At 45.9% G+C, this 27,226-nt stretch overlaps 1 protein-coding gene across 6 annotated transcripts in view; it reads right to left on the bottom strand.

Annotated features, from left to right (window-relative positions):
- Nucleotides 1–27,226, bottom strand: part of CHD1 (chromodomain helicase DNA binding protein 1) — a 621,819-nt gene that overhangs the window by 212,414 nt on the left and 382,179 nt on the right. For all 6 annotated transcript variants that reach the window (XM_033962744.1, XM_033963070.1, XM_033962661.1 and 3 more), the window contains one exon: nt 21,861–21,902. In XM_033962744.1, the coding sequence (XP_033818635.1) occupies nt 21,861–21,902 (42 nt within the window). The remainder of the gene's footprint in view (nt 1–21,860; nt 21,903–27,226) is intronic.

Genomic DNA, 27,226 nt, shown 5'->3' with positions numbered 1-27,226 from the left:
AGAGGCCCTCTAAGGAAGACTCCTGGCCCTGATGGGCTGCACGCAGTTTTACAAATTGTTGGTGTAAGAGATAGCCCCCTTGCTTGCGGAGATCTTTAATTTGGGGATGGCGAAGGGATTTCTGCTGCACTATTTTAATATGACATAGATTATGGTGCTGCCGAAGATCAGATGCTTCCTGAGTTCTATCGGCTGATATCTTTGCTTAATATTGAAGCCAAGCTTCTGGCAAAAGTTTTGGTTAACCAACTGGAAAGGATCCTGCCATTCTTGATATCAGAACAACAGGTGGGCTTTGTGAGGGCCCGCTCAGTATCTAAGAATATTTGCAGAATACTGTTGGCTTTGGAAAAGGCACGGACGGACGGGACCCCCTCCCTGCTAATTAGTTTTGATGCTGAAAAGGCTTTTGATTGGGTACAGTGGAGATATTTGTTTGTGGTGCTTAAGGCTTATGGGGTGGGGCCATTCTTCTTTAGTGCAGTCCATATGTTCTACAGTGACCCGGCTGCTAGTATTAAGGTCAATAAGATGTGCTCAGCGCCCATTCACATTCGTCAGGGAACAAGACAAGGTTGTCCCTTAAAACTGCTATTATTTGTTCTTTCATTAGATACTTTGATTAGGGAAATTCAGGTCAATGCGGAGATAAGTGGATTACCTTTGGGGGATAGGCACTTTAAGATAGCAGCGCTCACGGACGACCTCTTGGTTTTTCTTTCTAATCCACAGCAGTCACTGCTAATTCTACTAGAAAATCTGCAGGAATATGGTGACTTCTCAGGATTTACTTTGAACTTTGACAAGTCTGAGGCCTTGGCTTCTTCGCCATCCTTGCAAGAGCACTGGGGAGTGGACTTCCCGCTCAGATGGGTGAAGATTTCCTTTCGTTACCTTGGCATTCAGCTCATAATGGATGTGTCCAGAATATATCGGATTAATATTGATAAGTTGCTGTCTGAAATGTGTTCTAAATTGGAGCGCTGGAAAGGATTACCCTTGTCTTTGATGGGCAGAATTAATCTATTTCGTATGATCTTGTTTCCCAAGTGGTTATATGTCCTCCAGACGATCCCTGTACATAAGAACATAAGCAATGCCTCTGCTGGGTCAGACCTGAGGTCCATCGTGCCCAGCAGTCTGCTCACGCAGCGGCACAACAGGTCCAGGACCTGTGCAGTAATCCTCTATCTATACCCCTCTATCCCCTTTTCCAGCAGGAAATTGTCCAATCCTTTCTTAAACCCCAGTACTGTACTCTGCCCTATTACGTCCTCTGGAAGCGCATTCCACGTGTCCACCACACGTTGGGTAAAGAAGAACTTCCTAGCATTCGTTTTGAGTCTGTCCCCTTTCAACTTTTCCGAATGCCCTCTTGTTCTTTTATTCTTTGAAAGTTTGAAGAATCTGTCCCTCTCTACTCTCTCTATGCCCTTCATGATCTTGTAAGTCTCTGTCATATCCCCTCTAAGTCTCCTCTTCTCCAGGGAAAAGAGACCCAGTTTCTCCAATCTCTCAGCGTATGAAAGGTTTTCCATCCCTTTTATCAGACGTTTCGCTCTCCTCTGAACCCTCACAAGTAACGCCATATCCTTCTTAAGGTACGGCGACCAATATTGGACATAGTACTAGATGCGGATGCACCACTGCCTGATACAACGGCAGGATAACTTCTTTCGTTCTGGTTGTAATACCCTTCTTGATTATACCTAGCATTCTATTCACTCTCTTAGCAGACGCTGTGCACTGTGCCGTCGGCTTCATTGTCATGTCCACCATTACCCCCAAGTCCTTTTCTTGGGTACTCTCATTCAATAACATTCCTCCCATCGTGTAGTTGTAACTCGGATTTCTGTTTCCCACATGTAATACTTTACATTTATCAACGTTGAACTTCATCTGCCATCTCGTCGCCCATTCCCCTAGTTTGTTCAAGTCCCTTTGCAATTCTTCACAGTCCTCTTTAGTCCAAGCTCCACTAAATAATTTGGTGTCGTCCACAAATTTTATTATCTCACACTTCGTCTCTGTTTCTAGATCATTTATGAATATATTAAATAGCAGCGGCCCGAGCACCGAGCCCTGCAGAACACCACTCGTGACCCTTCTCCAGTCCAAGTAGTGGCCCTTCACCCCTACCCTCTGTTTCCTACCCGCCAACCAGTTTCTGATCCATCTATGTATGTCTCCTTCCACCCCATGGTTCTTCAGTTTCCGGAGTAGACGCTCATGAGGCACCTTGTCAAAGGCTTTTTGGAAATCTAGGTATATGATGTCTATGGGGTCTCCTCTGTCCATCTGTTTAATTCCTTCAAAAAAAATGCAGTAAGTTAGTTAGGCACGATCTCCCCTTGCAGAAACCATGTTGGCTGGTTTGCAGAAGTTTGTTTCTTTCAAAATGTTCATCGATGTTTTCTTTTATCAGTGCTTCCGCCATTTTCCCCGGAACCGAGGTGAAACTCATCGGTCTGTAGTTTCCCGGGTCACCTCTTGATCCCTTTTTAAAGATGGGCATAATGTTGGCTATCTTCCAATCCTCCGGGATCACGCCTGTTTTCAGGGATAGGTTGCAAATTTGCTGCAGTAGTTCCGCTATCTCCTCCTTTAATTCCTTCAGAACCCTTGGATGGATTCCATCCGGACCCGGGGATTTATCAGTTTTTAGTTTTTCTATCTGCCTGCGCACATCTTCAAGGCTCACTTCCATGGATGTTAATTTTTCTGCTTGATTTCCATTGAAGAATTGCTCAGGTTCCGGTATGTTGGTTGTGTCTTCGTTTGTAAATACAGACAAAAAGAACTTGTTAAGTCTTTCCGCGACTTCTTTTTCCTCCTTCACCATTCCCTTCCTGTCTCCGTTGTCCATCGGTCCCACCTCCTCCCTAGCTGGCTGCTTCCCTTTAACATATCTGAAGAACGGTTTGAAATTTCGTGCTTTCCTGGCTAGCCTCTCTTCATACTCTCTTTTGGCTTTTCGAACCACAGGGTGACATTCTTTTTGATACTTCATGTGCTCTTTCCAGTTCCCCTCAGTTTTGTCCTTTTTCCATTTCCTGAATTAATTTTTCTTATTGCCTATCGCTTCCTTCACTATTTTAGTTATCCACGCCGGGTCTTTTGTTCGACTCTTTTTGCACCCCTTTCTGAATCTGGGGATATACAGATTTTGCGCCTCGCTCACCATGTCCTTGAAAAAAGACCAGGCATGTTCTACCGATTGCCATTTTTTGGAAGTGTTCCTAAGTTTCTTCCTTACCATTTCCCTCATTGCTTTGTAGTTTCCTTTCTTGAAGTTAAATTTGTCACTATGGTTCTTTTTCCTTTCGGTATTCCAACCTCAACCTTGAACTTGATCATATTAGGATCGCTGTTTTCCAATGGTCCCACTACTTCCACTTCCTTTGCAGGTCCCCTTAACCCATTTAGGATTAGATCCAGAGTCGCATTTCCTCTCGTCGGTTCTCTAACAAGCTGCTTCATGAAGCAATGTTGTGTAGCCTCCAGGAATTCTGTCTCCCTAGTGCATCTTGAGCTTCCAAGACTCCAGTCTATCCCGGGGTAGTTGAAGTCTCCCATAATAACCGTGTTACCGCTTTTGCATTCTCGCTTCATCTCGGCTTCCATTTCTTCATCAATATCTCCGGTTTGCCCGGGTGGACGATAGTATAGGCCCATCTTTATTTCAGGTCCTTTCCTTCCCGGTATTTTAACCCATAGCGATTCCAGCTTGTTGGTCATCTCTGGTGTGTCCAATCTTGTCGATTGTATGCTTTCTTTTATGTATAGGGCTATTTCACCTCCTTTCTGTCCTGACCTATCCTGGCGATAGAGCTTGTACCCTGGCAGTGCTGTATCCCATTTGCTTTCCTCATTCCACCATGTTTCAGTGATTCCAATGATGTCTATGTCCTCTGCATTGGCCATGGCTTCTAATTCCCCCATTTGTTTCTTAGGGTACTTGCATTAGTATATATGAAATTTAGATCCTGGTATTTTGTTGTCTTCATTTCCTTTCCCTGTGCTGCGGTCTTTAGTGTCTTCTCTTTTGCTACAATCTTTATAACCTCATCTTCTGGGTTAGTCGACTCCTGTAATTTGTCCCTTGTTTCCTCCCAGCCTTGTTTCCCCTTAGTATCTACACGGGATACCTTCTTCCGAATTGTCGACGCTTGGTCGACTGTCGGCTTTCCCCTACCTCTTAGCCTGTTCTATTCCTTCTTGACATTGTTTGCTAGAAGTCTAGTTCCTGCCGAGCTCAGGTGCAGTCCATCTCTCCTGTAGAACTTGCTCTTGCCCCAGAATGTTGTCCAGTTCTTCACGAAGTGGAAACCTTCTTCCTCACACCATTTCCTCATTCACGCATTTATTGATTGTAATTCCTCCTGCCTTTTCACATCTGCCCTCAGTACTGATAGGATCTCTGAGAACGCTATCTTCTCGGTCCTCATCTTCAGCTTCCTTCCCAGAATCTTGAATTGTTCTATCAGTGTACTTCTTTTGTAGTCTCTCCTGCTGACATCATTCGTCGTGATGTGGATCATTACTGTGGTCTCTTCCGTCTCCGCTCTTTCCAGGATCTTTCAAATTTTGTCCACAATGTCCTTGGTTCTTGCTCCTGGGAGGCAGGTCACCAGTCGATCTTCTCTCCCTCCTGCTATGTGGCTGTCCACATGCCTCAGGCTCAAGTCTCCCACTAGGATCGCTGACTTTCCCTTCTTCAATTTTCGCTTCGGTCTCAGGTCAATGTCCTCGGTGTTCCATGTTGGTGTTGGTGTAACTTCATCTTCCATCTGAAGTTCGTTTTCTTCCACCCTCGTCAATGAATTTCTCGAGTTCCCTGACTTCCTCCTTGATGTGTCTCTCACTCATGAAGTCCTCAGCTGCCCTGATTGGGTCCTCTGTGGTGTAAAGTCCTTCTAGCTCCTGTATTTTGTCCTCTAGTTGCTTGACTTCCTTCAAGCTTTTCAGCGCCTGACACCGACTGCATACATATGACTGTCTCCCCGAGGGGAGTTAGTCATACATATGACAGTCTGTGCAGAACACTAGAAAGCTCATCTTCTGGTTTCCCTCTGCTTCCATCGTCGTTCCTACTTTAAGATAACAGTTAAGATTACGTGTTCCTTCTGTGCCTGCTTCTTGCCTTTGCCTTCTTCTTGTGTGTGCTGCCTTCGCTCTACCTTACCTTACTTTTGCTTGTGTATTTGTCCCTTCTGTGCCTGCTTCCTTCTGCGCTTGGTTCTTACCTTGCTGCCTTCTTCTTGTATGTGCTACCTTCGCTCTACCTTACCTTACTGTTGCTTGTGTGTGTTCGTTCCTTCTGCGTCGGCTTCTTCCTTACCTTCTGTGCTTGCTGCTTCCTTACCTTTCAGTCTATTCCTGGTGCTCTCGGGTGCAGTGACTTGGCCCTTCTTGAGGCCCTTCGCAAAGGTGCTCTCGCTAAGGCGAGCGTCTTTGCTGCTCGCATTCGCCGCGCGCCGAATGGCTGGGCGCCGTTGGCTCCTTCCCTTTTAAGGGGGAGTTTGGCACTGGCTCTGACGTGGTGGGGGTGGGCAGAGCGAACTCTCGCCTCTGCCCCAAGATACTGTTCTTATCTGGCTTGTTCTGTCTGCTCCTTTCTGCCTCCTCTTAGTGCTCCTTACCGATGCTTCTCCTCCCTTCCTGTTCAGTACCGCGTGTGCTGCATTGGCTCCTCCCCTATTAATGGGGAGTTCGGCGCTGGCTCTGACGCGGCCGGGGTGGGCGGAGCAAACTCTCGCCTTTGCCCCAAGCTGCTGTTCTTATCTGGCTTGTTCTGTCTGCTCCTTACTGCCTCCTCTTAGTGCTCCTTGCCGATGCTTCTCCTCCCTTTCTTCCGTTCCTGTTCAGCCCCTGTTCTTATCTGGCTTGATCTGTCTGCTCCTTACTGCCTCCTCTTAGTGCTCCTTGCCGATGCTTCTCCTCCCTTCCTTCCGTTCCTGTTCAGCCCTTAATACTTTGCTATCTAGGTTTTTCGGGGGGGGAGGGGGGAGGCAGAGGCCTAAGCTTCGATGGACTATCATGGGGGGACATTGGGCCCAGGGAGCTTTGGGTATCCCGGATCTTAGGCTCTATAATTAGGCTTGTATTCTCCACCATATCCTTGATTGGGTGTTAGACAGAGATCTCTATACGGATGTGACCTTTGAGAAAGACTATTTCTATTCTTACCATTTACTGTACCTTTTGCATGCCCGACTTAAAGATGTGTCTCAGCCCACCCGGGGTAGTGTGTTGTTCCATCCCCTTTGGGCAGTGTGGAAACAAGTTATTTCTTATTAGGGGCAGGATCCCCATCTTAGTGTGTTCATGCCCTTGGTGGGCAATGCTACATTTCTACCGGGGCTTTTGCCTTCAATTTTCAGCCGGTGGACGAGTAGGGGTATATTCCAATTATGTCATAATTTGCAAGAAGAGGGCACCTTACTTTCTTATGCGGACTTGCTTGCCAGAGGGATTCCGGTTTTGGGGGCGCACTATGCTTATCAGCAACTTCTGCATTATGTGGAGTCCCTTCCGGTGGGTTCTCTCTCCTGGGACTTTGGGGTCAGGTTTGAGGAATTTCTGGAGGCCTTTTTGGAGAATGGGGTATCTGTTTCTTATTATCATAAGGGATTGCTTCAATTACAAACTTTAGGAACTTTTTCTGGGATAATTTAGCACTGGCAGAGGGATCTCACTTGGAAATAAAACCTACCTGTTTGATTGAGGGCCATTAAGGGCATTCCAGGGCTGGTGGGGAGTGCAGAACTACAAGAATGTCATTACCGTATTTCCCCACATATAGGGTGCCCTCCCTACTTAGGCCGCACTCATGTATATGCTGCAGAAAAGGGCGGCCTATGTTTAAAACCGGAAGATAAGCCGCCAAGGTATTAGCTACGGCTTATCTTCCGGTACCTTCCCTGCCTTTTCCATTCATCCCCCTCCACCCCCGGAACCTTTTTCATAAGCCCCCTCACTGGCGCTTGGCTCGGGTCTCCAGCGGTGCACGGCAGCAGCAATCTCTTTGGTATTTGGCATGCCCCACACCGCCCGCTGAATGGCCAGTCAGCTTGCATGGAACTCGCGAGAACTGACCTCAGACACTCAGCAAGTGGTGTGGGGGCAAAGGCGAAGAGATCACGAAAAAGAGATGCCGAAGAGATCACGGCTGCCTTGCACCGCTAGAGATTTGAGCTGTGCGCCAGCGAGGGGGCATACGAAAAAAGTACCGGGGTGGGGGGGATGATTACAATTTTTTAATATAAGCCGCTCCCAAAACACGGGTTTGTAAAACCCATGTATAGGCTGTGCCTATTTATGAGGAAATACTACGGTACCATACTATGCTGAGGGCTTATGTACCCCAGAGCCAGGCATATCATATGGGGTGTATAGACACACAGCTTTGTATAAAATGTTATAAAACCGTGAATTCCTAAGTGCATGGTCTGTGGGAGTGCTCCACAATTCAGAGGTTCTGGCGGGAGATGGCTCTTTTTTTGGGTACAACTCTGAACAGTACAGTCTCTCTCTTGGCGCCTGTTATGCTTTTCTGTCTCCATCGGTTAGAGGTTGTAAATTTAAAAGTTATCACCAACATCTTTTCTCACATCAAGCAGCATTATTGGGTAAAGACCTGGAACAACTGCTCATGCCTACTAGTTATTGGGAATTCAGGAAACGCCTAAAAACACATCTGTTCCTGAAGTACTTAGGTAACTGACCTATACAATCTTAGTCCTCAACAAATGATCTTTAGAACTGTTATTCTCTAACTCTGAACTCGATCTGTAATACCTTTTAATCATTGTAAACCGCATAGAACTTCACGGTCCTGTGGTTTATAAACTGTTATTATTATTATTATTCAATATGCATCCAAGTCCGGGAACAACTGTTTCTTAGTAAGTGTTATGTAGTAGGGGAAAAATGTATTAAGACCCATTGGCTAGCTAAGCAACCTCCTTCTATTTGGTACTGGAGGAATAAGCTACATGTTTTGATGCGGTGGGAGGCGAGAGCAGTAGCAGGCTCCCAAAAGTGGCGTACAGCTTTCTTTCAAGTGTGGACTCCTTATTTGCAGGTTCCGAGTCCGAGAGGCCGCAGTCAGATTTTGAATACTCTATGAGCTGAAGTTTGTGAATTGTTTACTTGGGTTGCCTATTGTCTCTTGTGGGATGGGTGGGGGTAGGGGGGGAGTGGAGTTGCTGGGCAGGATGGTCTTGGAGGGGTGGGTGGTTGGTGGATGGGTAGAGTATGGGGTCTTGTTATTGAATTTCTTGTCTTGGTTGAAAGTTGTATATTTTTTCTTGTTTGCAATAAAAATATTTTCAAATAAAATTTTTAAAAATGAAGGCGATACAAAAGCTGTTAGACATATGCTTAATGGAGCCTATCACTGCTGATCAGGATCATCATCTTACTGTGTATCAAGCAAACATTTTGGGATCTTTTCTAGGATGATGGAACATTCAGGATAATACGGATGAGATAAGGAAACAGATGCTTTTATACTTTGGACTGTTTAAACCAGTGATTTTCAACCAGTGTGTCACACAAAATTTTACAAATTAGACAGCTTGCCTATACTTTACCTAACAACAGAGCTCTGAATTGTGAGGGTTTGGAAGGATATAAGATTGCACATAATAGAACTACCTGTGCCTTAAATCTGGGGAGAGAAGAGACCCAGAGAGATCATGTATTTTAAAGACCCATTAATAATAATAATAATAATAATAATAACAGTTTATATACCGCAGGACCGTGAAGTTCTATGCGGTTTACAATGATTAAAAGGTATTACAGATCGAGTAGAATAAACAAAGCTCAGTTAGTGAATAACAGTTCTAAAGATCATTTTTTGAGGACTAAGATTGTATAGGTCAGTTACCTAAGTACTTCAGGAACAGATGTTCTTAGGCGTTTCCTAAATTCCCTATAAGTAGTAGGCACTACTTCCAATGATAAATACTGTCACCAGTCTCAATTAGAAATGTTGCAGATTTGCTATTCATATATTATGGGTAGCCAATTTGTATGATTTTGTATTACTTTACAGTACTTGGCAGCAAAGGAATTTTATGTTGCTGATACTTAGGCAACACTAGAATTTTAAATATATATTGAATTTTAAATATATATTTGTTTTGTATGACAAGCAATAAGAGAAACCTCCCTAGCTAGCTCTGTACTTTAAGATGTGTAAAATTTATTGATATTGACAGTAAGTTAGTATGAATTTGCCTACCATTCAAACCCAAATTGAAAACTATATGCAACATATTAGTCTCAGTTCGTATACAGCCAGTACTTTTTAAGAAAAAATATTTGATATTTTAGCAGTTTAATAAAAAATAAATTTTGTTTTAAGTATATTTTATATTTCCCTGGCATCATTAATAATGAAATATTTAGGTCTGATAGTGCTATAGTAATACCATATATTCAACTATAAGTCAATCTGAATACAAATCGAGACCCCGATTTTCCCCCCAAAAAGGAGGAAAAATGGTTGACTCGAATATAAGTTGGGAAGTTTAATATTCCCCTTCCTGTCAGGCATTGCACCCAGTCCCCTTCGCTCTTTCCCCTATCAGGCTTTGCACCCAGCCCCCTTCCCTCCCAACCCCTGTCAGGCTCTGCACCCAGCCCCCTTCCTTCCTTCACTCCCTCCTCAGTCAGGCTCTGACTGGCTCCTGCAAATTCTTGTGAGAATTCACGGGAACCAGTCAAGAAGCCACTCAGCGCTGAGCAGCAGCGCCAAAGTCGCTCCTGTTTAGTGCTGCTCAGCAGCTGAAGAAACCTGATCTCACGACAGCCACCACCGGCCGGATTAACAACAGGGCAGGAGGGAGGAAAGCTTGCTCCTGCCCACTGCACCTCTGGACCATCAGGGATCGGCAGAGGAGGTATAAGGACAGGGCAGGGAGGGGTGACAGAGTGCAGAGCCTGGCAGCGGCCTGCAATAATTCTGGGAGGGAGGCACTGGCCCAAATATAAACCAGGACCCCCATTTTTGTTTTTTTTATGGCCCAAGAATCCAGGTTTATATTTGAGTACATATGGTAATCAATAGTAGTAGTAGATATTTTTGCTCAGATGTTAATTTTAGTGTTCATTGTGTCACACATATGACACATTGCCTGTCAGGTGTGTCATAGCAGAAAAAACAAAAAAGATAAGAACCACTGATTTAGATTACAAAAGGGGGGGAGGGAAGATCAAGGGTATGGGGCTATATCGATGGGTGGAATATTATTTGTTGTATTGTTCAAGTTAATACAAATAATGGTTAGCAAAAATAAATTATGTACTTACCCTGGTAAGCTCTTTTCCAGTAGATAGGGGAGACATTCTAGAAAAGTAGGTAGTGTCCCCATGGCCCTGTGCCATCTGCAGAAGGAATCCAATCCGGATTTTCTCTCTGTGACTCTGCTCTACTCAGTGTGCAATCTAGCTCCACCTACAGTTAGTAACCAAGCACCAAGAGCCATCTTATAAACGTGAAGTAGACACACCTATGGCAATGAAGACCATAAACAAGTGTTCTGCTCAAGAATAAATATGAAAACAACAAATGCTAGACCAGACACTGAAAATTATTAGAACGGCTCTCTACAAGAAAGAGCTTGAAGTTCTGAGACATAGCTCGCTGAAGTAACAGCGACCAAAAAGACAATCTGGAAAGTCAAGGCCAAGAGGGAAGCACCCCAAATAGGCTCAAAGGGAGCTGTGGTAAAGTCACACAGCACCCGGATGAGGTCCCATAAAGGAAACAGTGGTGTAATAGGCAGTCTAATGCAAAGAACCCTGCTCAGAAACCTGGCAATGGCAGGGTGAGATGCCCAAGACTAAGAATGGTCCGGGGCTCTGAAGCAACAGAGCCCAGGTACTTGGACACGAAGGGATGCCACAGTGAGGCCTGTATGTAAACCAGTCAGAAGAACGGCGAGAACCACTAAAATCAGAGCAGAATACAGTTCCGTCTGTTCCTAGTAACACCGATGTTGGAAAGTCTGCCATGCTCTAGCATAGGCAGACACAGTTGTCAACTTCATAGACTTGAGGAGCATGGCAATAACTACTTCCAAATAATCTGTGTGCTCTAAAGCTGCACATGCAAAAGCCATGCTGTAAGAGCAAAGCGACCCAAGTCTTCCATAGAGATCGGATCCTGAGAAAGTAGGTCTGGAGGGGCGCAGAACCTAAGACCATGACATCTGCGAAGACACAGCATATCTGCGTATCACGGCCTGTGAGGCTAGTACGGAACCACTAGAAAGACATGGCCTGGAAGGGTCATTATCCGCTGAATGACTCGGCCTATCATGGGTCAAGGAGAAAAGATATACAGGTGAATCCCCTGAGGCCATGGCTGCACGAGTACATCGACATCTGGCTGTCAGGCTTGGATCTGCATCTGAAGAACTGAGGCATCGTCATGCCATGTGCTATGGCCACGAGGACAAAGCGGGGATGGCCCCAGTGCTGCACAATGGCTTGGAACGCTGCTAAGGACAGCTTCCATTTGTCTGGATCCAAAGTCTGTCAGCTGACTCGAAACTTCTAGTTTCTTCAAGCAAGTTTGCTTGCGAGGCTTCCGCATCCGGGCTCCGTCGGTGACGTCACCCATATGTGAGAATAGCTGCCTGCTGTCCCTGGATAACACCTGTTACGGTAAGTAACTGTGCTTTCCTGATCTTCAGTCTGGATCTCTGCAGGAGTTGATTTGGTTGCTCAGCTGACTCTGTCCACTTTTTCCTCCTGGCTTTGTGTAGTATGCTCTCAGTCTTCTACCTTTCCCTGGCACCCTGATAGGAGCATTTTAATCTCAAAGCAGTATATCTTTTTGAAAGGAACTCTTAAGATAGCATGGCCATTGTCTCACTTTTATCCGCTGGCACAGGAGTGCCAGCAGCTACTGGGTCAGCCTAGGGTGGATTTTTGAGTTGGGTAGGTGTCTTCCAGTACCTCTTTTCCCAGGGCAGGTGGTGTGGTACTTACAGATATGCAGGAGCGCCTGGTGGATGGTGTCCTCCAGGGGCTTTTTCTGCAGCTGCTTTAGGCATTAAGGCTGCTTCGGCCGCATCCTTTGTCACTTGCACCTGTCTGTCTCAACTGAGATGCTCTGGAAACTGGGGTTGTGGAACTTCCTCCTCATCTTCTTTTGACTTCTTATGCGTGTACTAGCTAAGGTGCCAATGTACTCTCTTCTTGCTTGCTGGATGCTCTGGATCTGCCACTAAGTTGCTCATTCCACTTACAAGACTCCTTTGGCTAACCTTTCCTTTATGGAGCGGTTTACAGTCCAGAGTATGGACGAGCTGAGGAGATGCGCCCTGTGTTGTGTTGTGCGGGAAGGCACTCGCGCATGCGCGCGACTCGAAACTTCTAGTTTCTTCAAGCAAGTTTGCTTGTGAGGCGTCCGCATCGGGGCTCCGTCGGATGACGTTACCCATATGTGAGAATACCTGCATGCTTGTCCTGGGATAATGGAGGGAATGCATAGATGAAGAGATTCGTCCATTCCAAAAGAAAAGCGTCTGCCTCGAGGCGATGAGGAGAATATATCCTGGAGCAGAACTGAGGCAGTTTGTGGTTGTGGGGAGCTGCAAAGAGATCTTTCTGAAGCGTTCCCCACTGTGAAAAGATGTGATGAAGAGGCGAGGAATGGAGCGCCAATTTGTGAGGTTGGAGAAGATGACTCAAGGTGTCTGCCAAGCAATTATTCGCCCCTTGGATGTAGACAACTTTGAGGAAGGTGTGACAGATTGCCCAGTTCCAAACCTTCAGAACTTCTTGACAAAGGGAGGAAGATCCCGTCCCTCCCTGTTTGTTGATATAGTACATGGCAACTTGGTTGTCCGTCCGAATAAGGACTACCTGGTCGTGAAGAAGATGTTGAAAAGCGTTGAGAGCCTTGAAAATCGCTCTGAGTTCCAACAGATTGATGTGACACTGACGAGATGAGCGCCCCTAGCGTAGGTCGAGGAATCTGTGGTGAGGACCTTCTGATGAGGGGGCGTTTGAAACAGCAAGCCTCTGGAGAGTTGAGAAGAGAGTATCCACCAACGGAAAGACTGCTTCAAGGAAGGAGTGACAGTTATGTGTCGAGATAGAGGGTCGCAAACCTGTGTCCATTGAGATGCCAGGGTCCACTGAGGAATTCTGAAGTGAAGTCTGGCAAAAAGAGTCACGTGTACTGTCGAAGCCATGTGACCCAGGAGTACCGTCATGTGTCTCGCTGAGATGGAAGAGCAGAAAGACATTGTATGACAGAGTTGCAGGAGAGCTTCCAGACATTGTTGTGGAAGGAAAGCTCCGAGTTGGACAGTGTCCAGAACAGCTTCGATGAATTGTAGATTCTGAGAGGGTGAAAGTTGAGATTTGGGAAAGTTGATTTCGAATCCCAAGCGTTGTAGAAACCATGTAGTCCATTGGGTCGCTACAATAACCCCCTGAGATGTTGAATCTTTGATGAGCCAGTCGTCTAGGTAGGGAAATACCTGAAGACCATGGTTCCGTAGAGCTGCTGCAACCACTACGAGGCACTTGGTGAACACTCTGGGAGATTAAGCCAGGCCAAGCCACTCTGTACTGATAATACAGATTCCCCACCCGAAATCTGAGGTATTGGCGGGAGGCCGGATGAATGGGAATATGAGTATAAACCTCCTTGAGATCCAGAATGCATAACCAGTCGTTCTGATCTAGGAGGAGAATGGGTTGCAGATCGTCCGTCTTCTTCGGAACAAGGAAGTAACGGGAGTAAAACCCCCTGTTCTGCTGTTCCAAAGGAACAGGTTCAATGGCATGGAGATGAAGCGAGCTTCCTGAAGAAGGGCGGTCTGGGATGGGCTGAAAAGATACTCTCGGAGGAAGCTCTGGTGGAATCTGAGTGAAATGAAGAGTATCCTTCCCTGATGATGGACAGCACCCAGAGGTCGGATGTGATTGTCTCCTATTGGTGGTAAAAATGATGGAGATGACCTCCAAGAGGGGGAAGATAGGACAGAGACAGAACGGTGGAGGTTATGCTCTGTTTTAAACAGTCAAAAAGGCTGTGTAGCCTTAGGTGCAGCAGAAGGTTGAGATTTTTGTTGCTTCTGAGGGTGCTGTTGCATAGGAGGAGGGCGATTGTAAGGAGCCACTCTCAAAGCAAAACGCCTCTGGTAAACTGGAGAAGGGCGTGCAGGATGAGCAGGAGCTGGCTTTAGCATAGGTCTGACAAAAGAAACAAAGGATTTGTCATGCTCAGACAATTCTATGGTGGCTACCTCAATGGATTCATCGAAGAGGTCATTGGCAGCACAAAGAATATTAGCCAAGGTGTCCTGAAAAGTAGGATCCATGTGAATGGTATGAAGCCAAGTGAGGCGGCGCATTGCAACAGAACAAGCAGCCGCTCAGGCAGACAACTCGAAGGCATCATAATAAGACTGAAGGAGATGCAATCTGAGTTGTGATAGAAAACTATGACATCTTGAAATTCTAAGTGCTTTTGAGTATGCAAATAACTCAAAAATTTAGGCAAAAGAAGCAATAAAATGAAAATTATAATGAAGGACTTTTAGAGGACATCATAGCATTTTGAGAGATGCGACGTTCAAATTTGTCCAGTCTTCCCATCCCTTCCAGTAGTGCAATGTGCCTGGAACAGCTGGAATGGTATGAGGAGATCCGGTAATGCCCTGCCTGGAGAAGGACTCGAGGATGTCGAGGCAGCTTGGGTCGAAGATGAAACTTCGGTTGGAAGAAAGGCATCAAAAGAATAGGGAGACATGGACGAGGTAATCGAGGCCGCTGAGTCGTCGATCGAGGAGTCGACGGTCTAGAACAGTGGTCTCAAACTCAAACCCTTAGTGGGGCCACATTTTGGATTTGTAGGTACTTGGAGGGCCGCAGAAAAAATAGTTAATGTCTTATTAAAGAAATGACAACTTTGCATGAGGTAAAACTTTTTATAGTTTATAAATCTTTCCTTTAACAGTTAAAGGAAAGATTTATAAACTATAAAGAGTTTTACCTTATGCAAAATAGTCATTAACTATTTTTTCTGCGGCCCTCCAAGTACCCTATTTTTTCTGCAACCCTCACATTTAAAGTTTAATATCTTCCCTTTCTCAAAACTGACACAAAACTGACACATTTCAATCACTATATTGAAAATAAAACCATTTTCCCTACCTTTGTTGGTTGGTGACTTTATTTTTCTGTGCTTTTAACTGTTTCCAGGGCCTTCTTGTCCTTTGACTGTTTTTCTCTCCGTCTTCACTTTCTGCCTTGCATCCATCTTTGGCATTAATTTGATATTCAATTTTTCTGCTTTCTTTTCAAAATCTATGTTTCCATGTCTTACCTTCCCTTCTATCTCTCTCTTCTTCCTTCCCTATTTCCATGGTCTGACATCTCTTTCTTTCCTTTCTCTCCCTCCCTCCTTCCTTCCTTCCTTTCACCTGGTCTGGCATCTGTCTCCTTCCCTCCCCCAACTTTTTATTTCTTTTACCTTGCCCCCTTCTTTCTCTCTCTCTCTGTGCCCCCTTTCTTTCTTTTTTTTTCTCCATGCCCACCCTTTCTTTGTCTTTCTCTCTCCATATCCTTTCTGTCCCATCTCCCTTCTTTCTTTCTGTCTCCCTGCCCCCCCCTTTCTTTCTTTCTTTCTCCCTGCCCTCCCCCAAGCCACCACCATTGGGGAACAGGCCGCCACTGCTGCAATCGGGGAACAGGCTAGCGCCGAGGTCTTAGCTCTCCCTGCTTATCTTCCCCAGCGCGGGCCGACCAATTCTCGCCACCCGACGTCAATTCTAATGTCGGAGAGGAAGTTCCAGGCCAGCCAGGCAGCGATTGGCTGGCCCAGAACTTCCTCCCCGACGTTAGAATTGACATCGGGTGGCAAGAATTGGTCGGCTCCGAGCTGGGGAAGATAAGCAGGGAGAGCTAAGACCTCAGCGCTGGCCTGTTCCCCGATTGCGGTGGCTTGGGGGAGGGCAGTGAGACGGAAAGGGAAGCAGAGGACAGATCGCGGGCCACAAAATAGTCCCTGGGGGGCAGCATGCGACCCATGGGCCGCGTGTTTGAGACCGCTGATCTAGGAGATGCAAGTGTAGATCGAGGCGTAGTGGAAGACAGGCGCTCCTTAGAAGAAGAGCAATGCCTGGAAGCATGCCTCGAACGTCGATGACAACTTTGCTTGGAAGCAGATCTCTAAGGTCAAAGAGCCTTCGCCCCGGTGATGGAAGCAGGCGATGCCACCAGAGAATGGATGGGGCTTGGAGCTGTGGATCGAAGCTCCAGAGGCTGGATGGAGGAATCTCAATGCACTCCCAAAGACTCTGCTCCTTGCATGGAGGGTGAGGAGTCCTGTCGAGGCACATGCAAAGACTCTGCTCCTTGCTTCACGTGCTTAGATGCCAGATCAGACACTCGCAAAGACTGTGCTCCTTGCATCGAGTGTGTATATTCCAGGCTAAACACTCGCAAAGACTCTGCTCCTTGCATCGAATGTGTATATGCCAGACCAGACACTCGCAAAGATTCTGCTCCTTGCATCGAGTGTATATATGCCAAACCAGACACTCGCAAAGATTCTGCTCCTTGCATCGAGTGTATATATGACAAACCAGACACTCGCAAAGATTCTGCTCCTTGCATCGAGTGTATATATGCCAAACCAGACACTCGCAAAGACTCTGCTCCTTGCATAGAGTGCAAATCTGGAGCTCGGGACAGAAGCAAAGACTCGACCTCGCGGGAGACTGCTGATTTCCCAGCTGAAGTAGAAGAGGCAATGTTGAGGCAAAACTATATTTGCTCAATAACTGAACAAATTGATGCCCAAACATGGTCTGGAAAGAAGCCGGCAAGAATGGATCCGCGTCTTAAACCGGACCACCTGCCTTGGCTGGAGGTTCCACCGAGGCAGTGGAAATGTGCTTCGACTGGGAAGTCTTAGGCACCTGAAACACCACCGGTGGAACTGTCTACTGTGCTAGCTCACCTGAGGATACAGGGGAAGATGCAGCAGTCGTTGTCGAGGAAAGAGCCATTGCAAAGGAGGCTCGAGGTCGAAGCAGTGGAGGCCGGTGGACCCTCGGTCGAAGTCGAGGCCGGGGTCGACTTCGGAGTCGAGGAATAAGTGGATTCCATCTGGAAGAGCCTCTCCACTGAAAGTAGACGATGTGTAAGCACGAGGTTGAAGAGCAGTACAGCGGTCGCACGACTTCGGTTGATGGTGAGGTGCAAGGCACTTAAGGCACCTGATATGTGGGTCCGGGAGAGAAATCGAACGCTGACACTGGCTACACTTCATGAAGCCCGTAGCTGGCCGGGATATAGAAGGAAAAAACAGCTGCTGTAAGGTCGAAACCTGTGGGCTGCGGCCGAGCGACCTGCCCCGGTAACCGAACGGAACAAAGAAAAAATTTTTATTTTTATAAACAAGAAATAAAAGAAACACAGTGATTCGTGAAGAAAATAACACAAAACCGCGGTGAGAGAAGGCACGAAGTTAGTTAAACACAGAGAGTCAAAACGGACTTCTCGGCTCCCGATTCAGGAAATAAATTTTCAATTTGATTCAGCCTATTAAATTGATTTTTTGATTTTGCTGCCCAACTGGGTGTTTTTTCAAACATCCTGGTGGTTTTATTTTATAGCCTGTTCACCCACTTCACCCCCTTTGCCCTCTTCTACCCACACTAGCGCTGTGGTGTAAACAAAATAAACAAACAAAAAAGACTTTTCTTCTCTGTTAAATCTTCGCATTTGAGGTCTAATACCAGCTCTGACACATTGTAATCACAAAACAGAAAATAAAATTATTTTTTCTACCTTTTGTTGTCTGGTCATTATTCAAATCATTTTGGTCCCAAGCTCTGCGACAAATGTCTTCTGATAACTCGCTTGACAGGGTCTCTTGCCCATTTGTCGTTTTCTTCTTTCTCCATGCTAACCATCCATCTTCCATCTCTGTCTTCCCCTTCCGTTTCCCTTCCCTCCCTCGGAGGTCTGGCATCTTTCCTTTTTTTCATCTCTATTTCTGTAGCTGCTGCGATGGACCCCCCACCATCCCCAGATCCACCATCTCTCCTTTTTTCAACTACCCTTTCATCAAGCATCTCTCCCTCCTTCCCCACCAGCTCTTCCTTTCTCTTTCTAACTACCCTCCTATCCAGTATCTCTATTCCCCCTCTACACCATCCCTTGTATCCAACTTATCTCCCTTTCTGTTCCTTCCCTCCCTAAATCTCATTGTCCACCATCTCTCTCCCTCTCCTGATTTTAGATCCATTTCTTCTATCCCTCCCTCATCTCCCCTCTCCATGATCTCCCCAAAATCCATCTCCCCCTCCACCATCCATCTTCCCTCTCCATCTTTTCCTCATCTCTCCCTCTCCAGTCCACCAACTCCCCCAAGTCCATCTCTCCCTCTCCATCATCTCCCCCAAGTCCATCTCTCCATCTCCCCCATGTCCATCTCCCCCCACTCTATTTCTCCCTCCTCCACCCATCTTCCCTCTCTACCAAGTTCATCTCTCCCATCCATCTTCTCCCCATTTCTCCTTCTCCAGTCCACCAACTCCCCCAAGTCCATCTCCCCTCCCCCCATCTACCTTTATTGTGACGTTACATGCCGGTGATGGTAGTGATTTAGCGATCCACTCCTGCCGCCACTCCTTGCGTCTTCTCTCCACTGTGGCCTGTCCTCAGTGAAAACTTCCTGTTTTTGCTTGAGCGGCCGAATGGAGAGATGCCTGGAGTAGCGGCAGGGTAGTGAATCGCATTCACTACCGCCACTTTTGCCTAGCTTGGGAGGAGAGGAGAAATACTTCTGGCCGGGGAGGAGAGAGCCTTGCTACTGCCAATCTGCACACAGAGACCCGTTCGGGCTTTCCCTCTGCCACCGGAGTCCTTGCTTCTGATGTAACTTTGCAAAATTAGATGGAAGGACTCCAGTGGCAAAGGGAAAGCCCGAACGGGTCTTTAGCAAGGGGGGGGGGGGTCGACGAATCGGTAAATTTGATTTTTTGCCAAAACAAATCAATTTGAATCGATTCACCCGAAGTGAATCATGAATTGATTTGAATTGCGAATCAGGCAGCACTACTGAGGACTCCAAAGAGCCAGAATGCAGTCCCTGATTTCCTGTGCCTGGAAGCACTGCACTAGAGAATACAGGACCAGCAAGCTGGTCATCGTCTGAAGCATCACCCAGATCAGCGCTGGAACAGCGGCGGACTGAGAGGAAGACGTGCCCATAGAAGCAATGCCTCTTACAGATCAGAGGCGGAGTGGGACTGTGAAGGGGAAAAACACCTGCTGCAAGATGCATTCTGCAAATATGCCATAAAGTCTGCGAAGGCCTTTGGCTCCTGGGGCGCAGAGTCATCGTGAGATGATGGAAGAATGTGGTTCTGACGCAGCGGTGGGTCCACAGACCTGCACATGGAACCATCAGTCGTGCCAAGCCCTAAAAAGAAAATATGTTACCCCACCAGGTTAGCCTAGCATTTAGTCTCCTGTTGAATCAGGGGAGAGGCAAAGCTTTGTGCTGCTGCCATTTCCGGTTGCACCATGTGACACAAAATGCTCAATTTACACAGTTCTGGCGAGAATCCACATTAGGAGAGCCCAAGGACTCCATCCCACCAAGATTGGAGGCAAAAATTGCAGTTTTGGAGAATCAGGGAGCTTTTGAAAAAAAGGATTGCTACCCTAGATGGCCACTGCTAAGAAATTTGCACCAAAATTGTGATATTTTTCATATACAGCAAACATTAAGACTGGCAATTTTAGGATTTTTAAGGTGGGGGAACACAGGGGGACATGCAGAAACCTTGAAAACTGCTAAATCCAGACCTCTCCCCCCAATTCTCCTTAGAGGCTGTGACAGCCTTTGCTCACTGTGACCAGTGTTGAAATGCTGGAAATGTGCTGCAGCCTGCCACAGCTCTCTCACAGTAGCTAGAATCAGAGAACCACTGCACCAAGCTTAAATTGCTTCCAGGATACTGATCTTCGGGCTGTCAGTCAGACTCCAAGCCTGACTGCACCTCCACTCCTTCAGATCAAAAGACAAACTCAGGAATGGGCAGAGGCGCAGAATGCAGCCGGCACCCTGTGAGACACTGCCCAGTCTCCTAGGTATGTAGGAGAAACGGGGATGACCTGAACTCCTCAGAAGCAGATACAGGCTGGCTGACAGGTACCCACTGGGATTGGCCTGTCAGCAGCAGACTGAAGTCTGTGAGTTCTTAGACATAGGCAGAGCTTAATATCGTTCTGAGCACAAGAAATCCCGAAAAGAGAGACAAAAAACACCAAATAAAATAATAAAAAGGAGGAGCAGAACACACACCTGCTGGCATGCGTGCAGAAGGGAAAAACTGTAGGTGGAGCCAGAGAGCACACTGAAGTAGAGCAGAGTCATAGAGAGGGGGACACTATCCACTTGTCTAGAATGTCTCCCCTATTGCACTGGAAAAAGTATTGCTGTGCTGCCATTGTTGCTGCTAGACTGACCCCCTGCTCTCTCCTTCATTCCACACACTCCCCCCCTCCCCCCCGGCACACAAAAAAAAAGGAGGAGAGGCAGAAAAACAGCAAAATCCCTGGTTTTTTTTTCTTCTGAGGGAAATGTAAAAGTGACAGAGGAGGTGGGATAGAGTGAAGAATTGGGGGTAAGTGGTAGGAGAGAAAGCATTGGCCAGAAAGATGACTTGGAGCAGAAAGAGGTGTGTTTATGTTGGGTTGAAGGATGGAAAAGAGCAGGAGCAAAGGGTAAATTGGGAAAGAGGAAAGATGGAACCATCAGTCGTTGGGAGACACAGGGGAAGTTTGGGGGCAAATGGGAAGAGAGGGAACGGGGCAGAGATAGGGAGTGTTAAGTGGGAGTCAGAGTGAGAGCATAAGTATGGGATAAGGGAGTGGAGGAATAACCGAGTTCATGTGGAGCATGTGAAGAGGCTGAAGTAAGAAATCAAAGAAAGACCTAGAAGAGGAGTCAAAAGGGTCAAGAGGAAAGTCTAAAAAGAGAGCTGGCTTGGGGGACACAGAGACATCATTCCTCAGAGGAAACAGCTGCCTATTAAGAGAAAAGCTGAGAGGGGCTTGAAGATGTTGTATTAGGGCCACTAAGCCCCTGTTCTTGTGTGTGTGTGTGTGTTAGTGGATAGGAGCAGCCCTTTTATCTTTCAAAAGCTGTTGCTAGGCCCCTAGAGAAAGATGGCTCAAACTGCCTACTGGCAGGAGAGCATAGTGGTGAGACAAGTTGGTGGTACTGGAGCTGCCAAGTCCCCCTCCCCTTACTTTTTGTACATATGAGAAAGGGACAGAATGACTTATGTTGTAGTACCAAATACAAGTAGTTCCTTTGTGCATGTGAGAGCACATGGGAGTTGGATCTGTTCTTCCTTTTGAGATATTTCTGAGTATTTTCAGATGTTTGATGGCACTTGCTATTTCAAAAAGTTTGAGAGAAACTGATTTTAGGAGATAAGAAAACAAACAGAATGTGTATGCAACCCTTACCATAATGCATACACGTGTCAAACCAGGAATGACAAACTCCAGCCCTCAAATGCTACAAACAGATCTGCTCTCTTATGTTAATTAAAATACACAAATTAATCCATTACATGAATGCAATTATGAAAATTCATCATAAAACTAGTAAATATTAGATCCAATACCTTTTTATGTCCACATCTTAGTTTTCCTTTTTTAACCTGAATGCTAAAAATCTGCTTAAAGATGAATATACAACATATAACAAATAACCTTGGAACTTGAACCTGTTTGTGGCAATGAAGAATGAACTTTGCTATCATTGGTTTAACCTAAATTGTTGAAATTACCTTTCAAGAGGGCCACCAAATTTCTTATAACTTTTGATAAACCTGAAGGGAGAACAAAACAAATATAAAAGTTAATGGTAACAGTCATATCATGTTGCCATTAAACTGAAATGTTACTAAACTAGAACAAGCCAACATGTGGAAGGACAATCTCAAATTTACAGAGATATTCAAAGATGTACCTCAGATATATATATAATGAACAAGAGGCAAACATTTCTCCCTGAACATAAAATTATAAAATATGGGGTTATAGTATTAGGCTGAAAGGGGATCAATCCAAGAGTAACAAAAGTCAAGTAGAGTCTACACTACGAAAGTCTTCAAACGATGGAGCCCAACCAAGAAAGTTTCTTCATCTTAGTATATACTAGAAGCTTTTCAGTTGCTTTACCTCACAGGGACACAACTTCCTGCCTGCCACTGTTTCAGGAAATTATCTCAGTCTAGGCATCCAGCTTGAATATAATACATCTTCCTGGTGAGGTGGGCAGATATGTAAGGACCTGTATCTTGTTGTCCATGAAAAACACTTGTAACTCGGTTTTCTCTGAGAAAAGCAGCATAGCAAGTCCTCAAAGCATGGGACTTCTTGCTACAAGATGAATGCAACAGAAAAAAGGGAAACTAATGAACTGTAACAAACACATGAATATATATATATATATTTTTTTTATTTTGTAACTAGGCTTTTATATACTCTTCCTTTATGTCTAGCTATACTTTTTTTAAAAACTTGAAAGGCAGTCTGAAATAGAAACGAGAATGGACCAGGTGGAGGATGAGGGGTAATAGAGTTGGATTTTAATCCCCAAAGATATTCTGGAGAAGACTGATCAGGCAGTAATGGGATGTGAATATATCAATTAGGATGTCCATGCCACAGCTCTACAAATTTCCTCAATAGAGTCTTTCAAGTATGTTACTGACACTGACATAGTCTAACATTGAACTATGACATGACCTTCAGGAGTCAAACTGCCTGGGGCAGACTCCAACTAATACAAAATGTGTCTATGAAGCTAATTTTTTGTTTATAAATTTGAATCAGTTACAACTTTTTTATACAGCTGCATTAGCTATTGGTTCAGTGTCAGATTTTTTTTTTTTTTTTTTCAAACTCTGGGCCGGATTCTCAAAACATACCATGCCTTTAACGATGGATGCAAAACCGGTTCAAGCCTGTTTAGCGTGCCAGTATTTTACTGCCTGATTATCAGAACGGCTCACTGTGATCTTTTCCAAGCTTCCTAGCAGCCTCCCACTTTGCCATGCAAATGTACTACAATGAGGTCATTACTATTAAAATGGTGGTAAAATGGGCTCATTAATATTTAAATGATCACTCTGGGTGTTTCTCTATCATTGTTGGGTGATTCTCCAAGTGAAGCACAATCATAATTACTGGCAGGTCTGGGGGTGCCAGTACTGTGAAAAGCGCATCTCAGGTATGTGTTTCTGGCTGTGGCTCATGATAAAAATGAAAAACCACACTATTCACATAAATTGAATACTAGGTTCTTACCTTTGCTAATCTTCTTTCTTGTAAATCCACACTTTATTCCGGGACCAGTGGATTATTTCTGTCTACCTGCCAGGACTTTGTAGGAAGCCACAAGTTTCAGAGATTTAAACCCTTCCGTCTCATACCTCATCACTGTACATGCTCCTCATTTAGTCTAAAAGCAGAGAATATTAACAAGAGAGGGGAATGGTGAAACTCCCCAGCAAATAAATCAATTCTGCTCATAACAACAAATGCAAAACAGCAACAATAAAAAATGAGAGAACAGGTTATTAAACATTAGAAACTTGAATGACAAAACAGTGCTATAAGGAGACACAGCCTGCACTGTTAGAAGGGGGCGCCTGAACCAGAGACACCCCCCACCCCCCAACTAAGTGCTAAATACATTCTGATGGCACTCACGTAAAGGCTGGTCAGAAAACAGCTTACCAGTACTTGTAAATGCAGATGATCGGAAAATCAGCAAGGAATAGGGCAGGTTCCTGGAATAAAGTGTGGATTTACAAGAAAGAAGATTAGCAAAAGTAAGAACTTAATTTGTTTGCTCTTGTACAAAACCACTTTATTCCGGGACTGGTGGGATGTAACAGAGCAGTACCAAAAATTCAAGGTGGGACTGATGAGCCCTCTGCCAAAACAGAGGCACCAAAAAGCAGCATCCTGCTTGGCCGCCACATTGATTCTGCAAAACGTGGGGAATATAACTTCCCGTTGTTCGGCGGTTTGTGACACTGCTCATGGTTTATCCAATTTCTTGCCCTATCCTGTACTGCTCTTCCTCTTGAAAAAAATACTATTGAAACACAGCTAGTGGGTTGAGGGAGCTGTATTTGTATTGGAACTGCTGCTGCTTGTTTTCGGGGTTGGATTTGCCCATGTGGGTTTTGAATTGGATTACTTGTGAAACACTTAATGAAGCACCTGCACTTGCACTTTATGGATTAACTTTTCACAAACTTGGACTGGCAACATTTGGACTTCTAAAGTTTTTTATTTTTTAATTTATTCTCTATTTATTCATTGGTCTTAGGAATGGATGGTTGAATGTTTTACTATGCTCTTCCTGCCGATATTTGTATGTTCATTAATGTTTGTAGGTTATGAATGATGTCTTATGAATTTTATGACAATATTTATACGTTATAATTTGAATTAAAGTTATTACTGTGATTATATTTACGAACTTGGATTCTCTTATAATATGTTATGAATACAAGGAAGGATCAGGTAGCGGCCCTACAAATCTCATCCAGAGAACCAGCCGACAACTCTGCCCTCTGGCTGAATAAGCCGGAACCACGAGGAGGTGGGGGTTCTTTCCAGCCACACCATCCAAATCCACCTAGAAATGGTGGCCTTAAAAGCCAGCCTATCTTTGTGGGCAGGACCTGCCAGAACAAATAGGTGGTCAGCAAGACGAAACTCGTTGGTGACCTCCAGATACTAAAACAAAATCCTGCACACATCCAAGGACTGCAATACCCGGTGACAGGTCAAAAGCGCGCGCCGACAAAGGCGTGCCAAGACAACTGAGCGCAAGGTGGAAGCCCGCGCCGAAGAAAAACAGTGTTTTAAGGGGCTCTTATGAGGGGTGTGGGGGGAACCCCCCCACTTTACTGAATACAGATCGCGCCGAGTTGTGGGGGTTTGGGGGGTTGTAACCCCCCACATTATACTGAAAACTTCACTTTTTCCCTAAAAAACAGGGAAAAAGTTAAGTTTCCAATATAATGAGGGGGGTTACAACCCCCCCAAGCCCCCCACGCCGGTGCGAACTGTATTCAATAAAGTGGGGGGGTTCCCCACCAACAACCCCTGTTGGAGCCCCTTAAAACACTGTTTTTCTTCGGCGTGGGCTTCCGCCTTGCGCTTAGTTGTCTCGGCGCACCTTTGTCACCATGCACTTTTGACTATGAACCGCAATACCCGGTCCTGCTACCTCGAACTAGAGAAAGCAAAATCAAGAAGCTGGACTTCCTGATTCACATGGAAAGCAGAAAACACTTTCAGAAGAAAAAAAAGTAATAGTATGCAGCATCACAGTGGAATCCGTGATATGGAGAAAAGGATCTCTGCAGGAAAAGGCCTGAAGTTCTGAAACCCTATGAGCTGAGGTAATAGCCACCAGGAAGACTGTCCTGATTGTGAGATCCATCAGAGATGCCTGCTCCAGAGGCTCATAAGGTGGATGACCTAGAGCAGGGGTGTCCAACCCGCGGCCCGCATGCGGCTCCGTGAAGAATTTTGTGCGGCCCCACTCGCGCTCGAGAACAATGTGGTGTTTTCCTTCTGCCACCCCCAGCTGTTTAACATCTTGTTGGCTCCCTCCTCCATCTTGCAGTGTTCACTCAAAGCCGTGGGCAGCGGCTCCTACGTGCTTCCTATGGACCTGGAAGCATTCCCTCTGATGTTGTGACGTCAGAGGGAACGCTTCCAGATCAGCCACAGGACGCATGTAGGAACCGCTGCCTGCGGCTTTGAGTGAACGCTGCAAGACAGAGGAAGGAGCAGGAAAAAGGTAAACATCTGTGGCCCAGAAGGGAGAAAGGGAGATGGGTGTGTTGAGGGAACGCTTCCAGATCAAGTGTGTGGGAGCCGCTGCCCGCGGCTTTGAGTGAACGCTGCAAGACGGAGGAGGGAGCAGGAAAAAGGTAAACACCCGCGGCCCAGAAGGGAGAAAGGGCGTGAGACTTGAGAGAGAGGGAGCATAAACTTAGGAAAAATGATGGAAGGAAGGAGGGAGGGGCATGAACTTAGGACACAGAATGAAGGGAAAGATAGAGGGGAGCATGAGCCGTAAGATGGAAGAATGGCGGGAGTGAGGGGAAAGAGATGCAGAGGTGAGGGAGATAATAGAAAGGGAGAAAGGAGAGGGAAAGAGATGGTGCAATTGGTGAGATAAAGAAAGAGGAGAACTGTTGGGCAGAGAGAGGAGGGATGGAGACAGAGAGAGAATTATTGGACATGGTGGTGGGAGAGGAGTGAGATAGAGATGCATGGGTGCAAAGAGAAAGGGGAGAACATGCTAGGCCTAGGAAGTCTCCTGGATGTTGTTTTTTTCTTTTTTTGGGGGGAGGGTATTAAAAGAAGTACCAGATTGGGCCTGGGGGGGGGGGGAGAGCTTATGGGGCCAGAAACAGAGGACAGAGAGAGAGAGAGATGGTGGGCAATGGTCTGAAGGGAGAGAAGTTTGACCTGGGGTGGTGTGGAGGAAGAGGGAAAGAGATACTTGAAGGGAGAACTGTTGGCAAGAGAAAGGAAGAAATGGTGGACCTGGGGAAGGGAGGCAGGCAGATAGGGGGAGAGATGGGATGGGGGGCAGTTGGGAAGAGAAAGGGAGAGAAGTTGGATCTAGGGATGGGAGGGAGGGAGAAATATTAGGCCTGTGGAAGGAAGGCAGAGAGAAGCAGCATCTCTCTTTTTTTCTCCATTTCATTGTTCAGCATCAAGAGGGGAGAGAATAAGAAAAACAGAAAAAAGAGGGAGCAAAATGTTGGACCATGGAGATAGAGGAGGAGAGATGGAACCATGGAAGGGCAGGAGGGAAGAGAGCTGGGATAAGATGATGCTAGGGATGGAAAGAAAGGGACAAGGAATTATAGCCTGACCAGTGGAGAGAGGGACAGGGGGTTATAGCCTGACCAGTGGAGAGAGGGAGGGGGATTCTGAAAGTGGTGAGCCATGTGGATGAGGTCAAAAGGGAGATGACGAGTGAGAGTGCAGTGAGTACAGTGGTAGAAATGTGGTAATGGGGAGTAGATAGAAGGGAATAGGAGGCTGGGAAGGCAAGAGAAAAGAAAGAAAGGCAAGAGAAAAGACACTGGTCCACCAGAGCAGG

Source organism: Geotrypetes seraphini, chromosome 1, assembly GCF_902459505.1.
Source record: "Geotrypetes seraphini chromosome 1, aGeoSer1.1, whole genome shotgun sequence".
In the NCBI taxonomy this organism is placed as follows: Eukaryota; Metazoa; Chordata; class Amphibia; order Gymnophiona; family Dermophiidae; genus Geotrypetes; species Geotrypetes seraphini.
The sequence above is the reverse complement of the archived record's forward strand: the minus strand, read 5'-3'. Positions and strand labels throughout refer to the sequence as shown.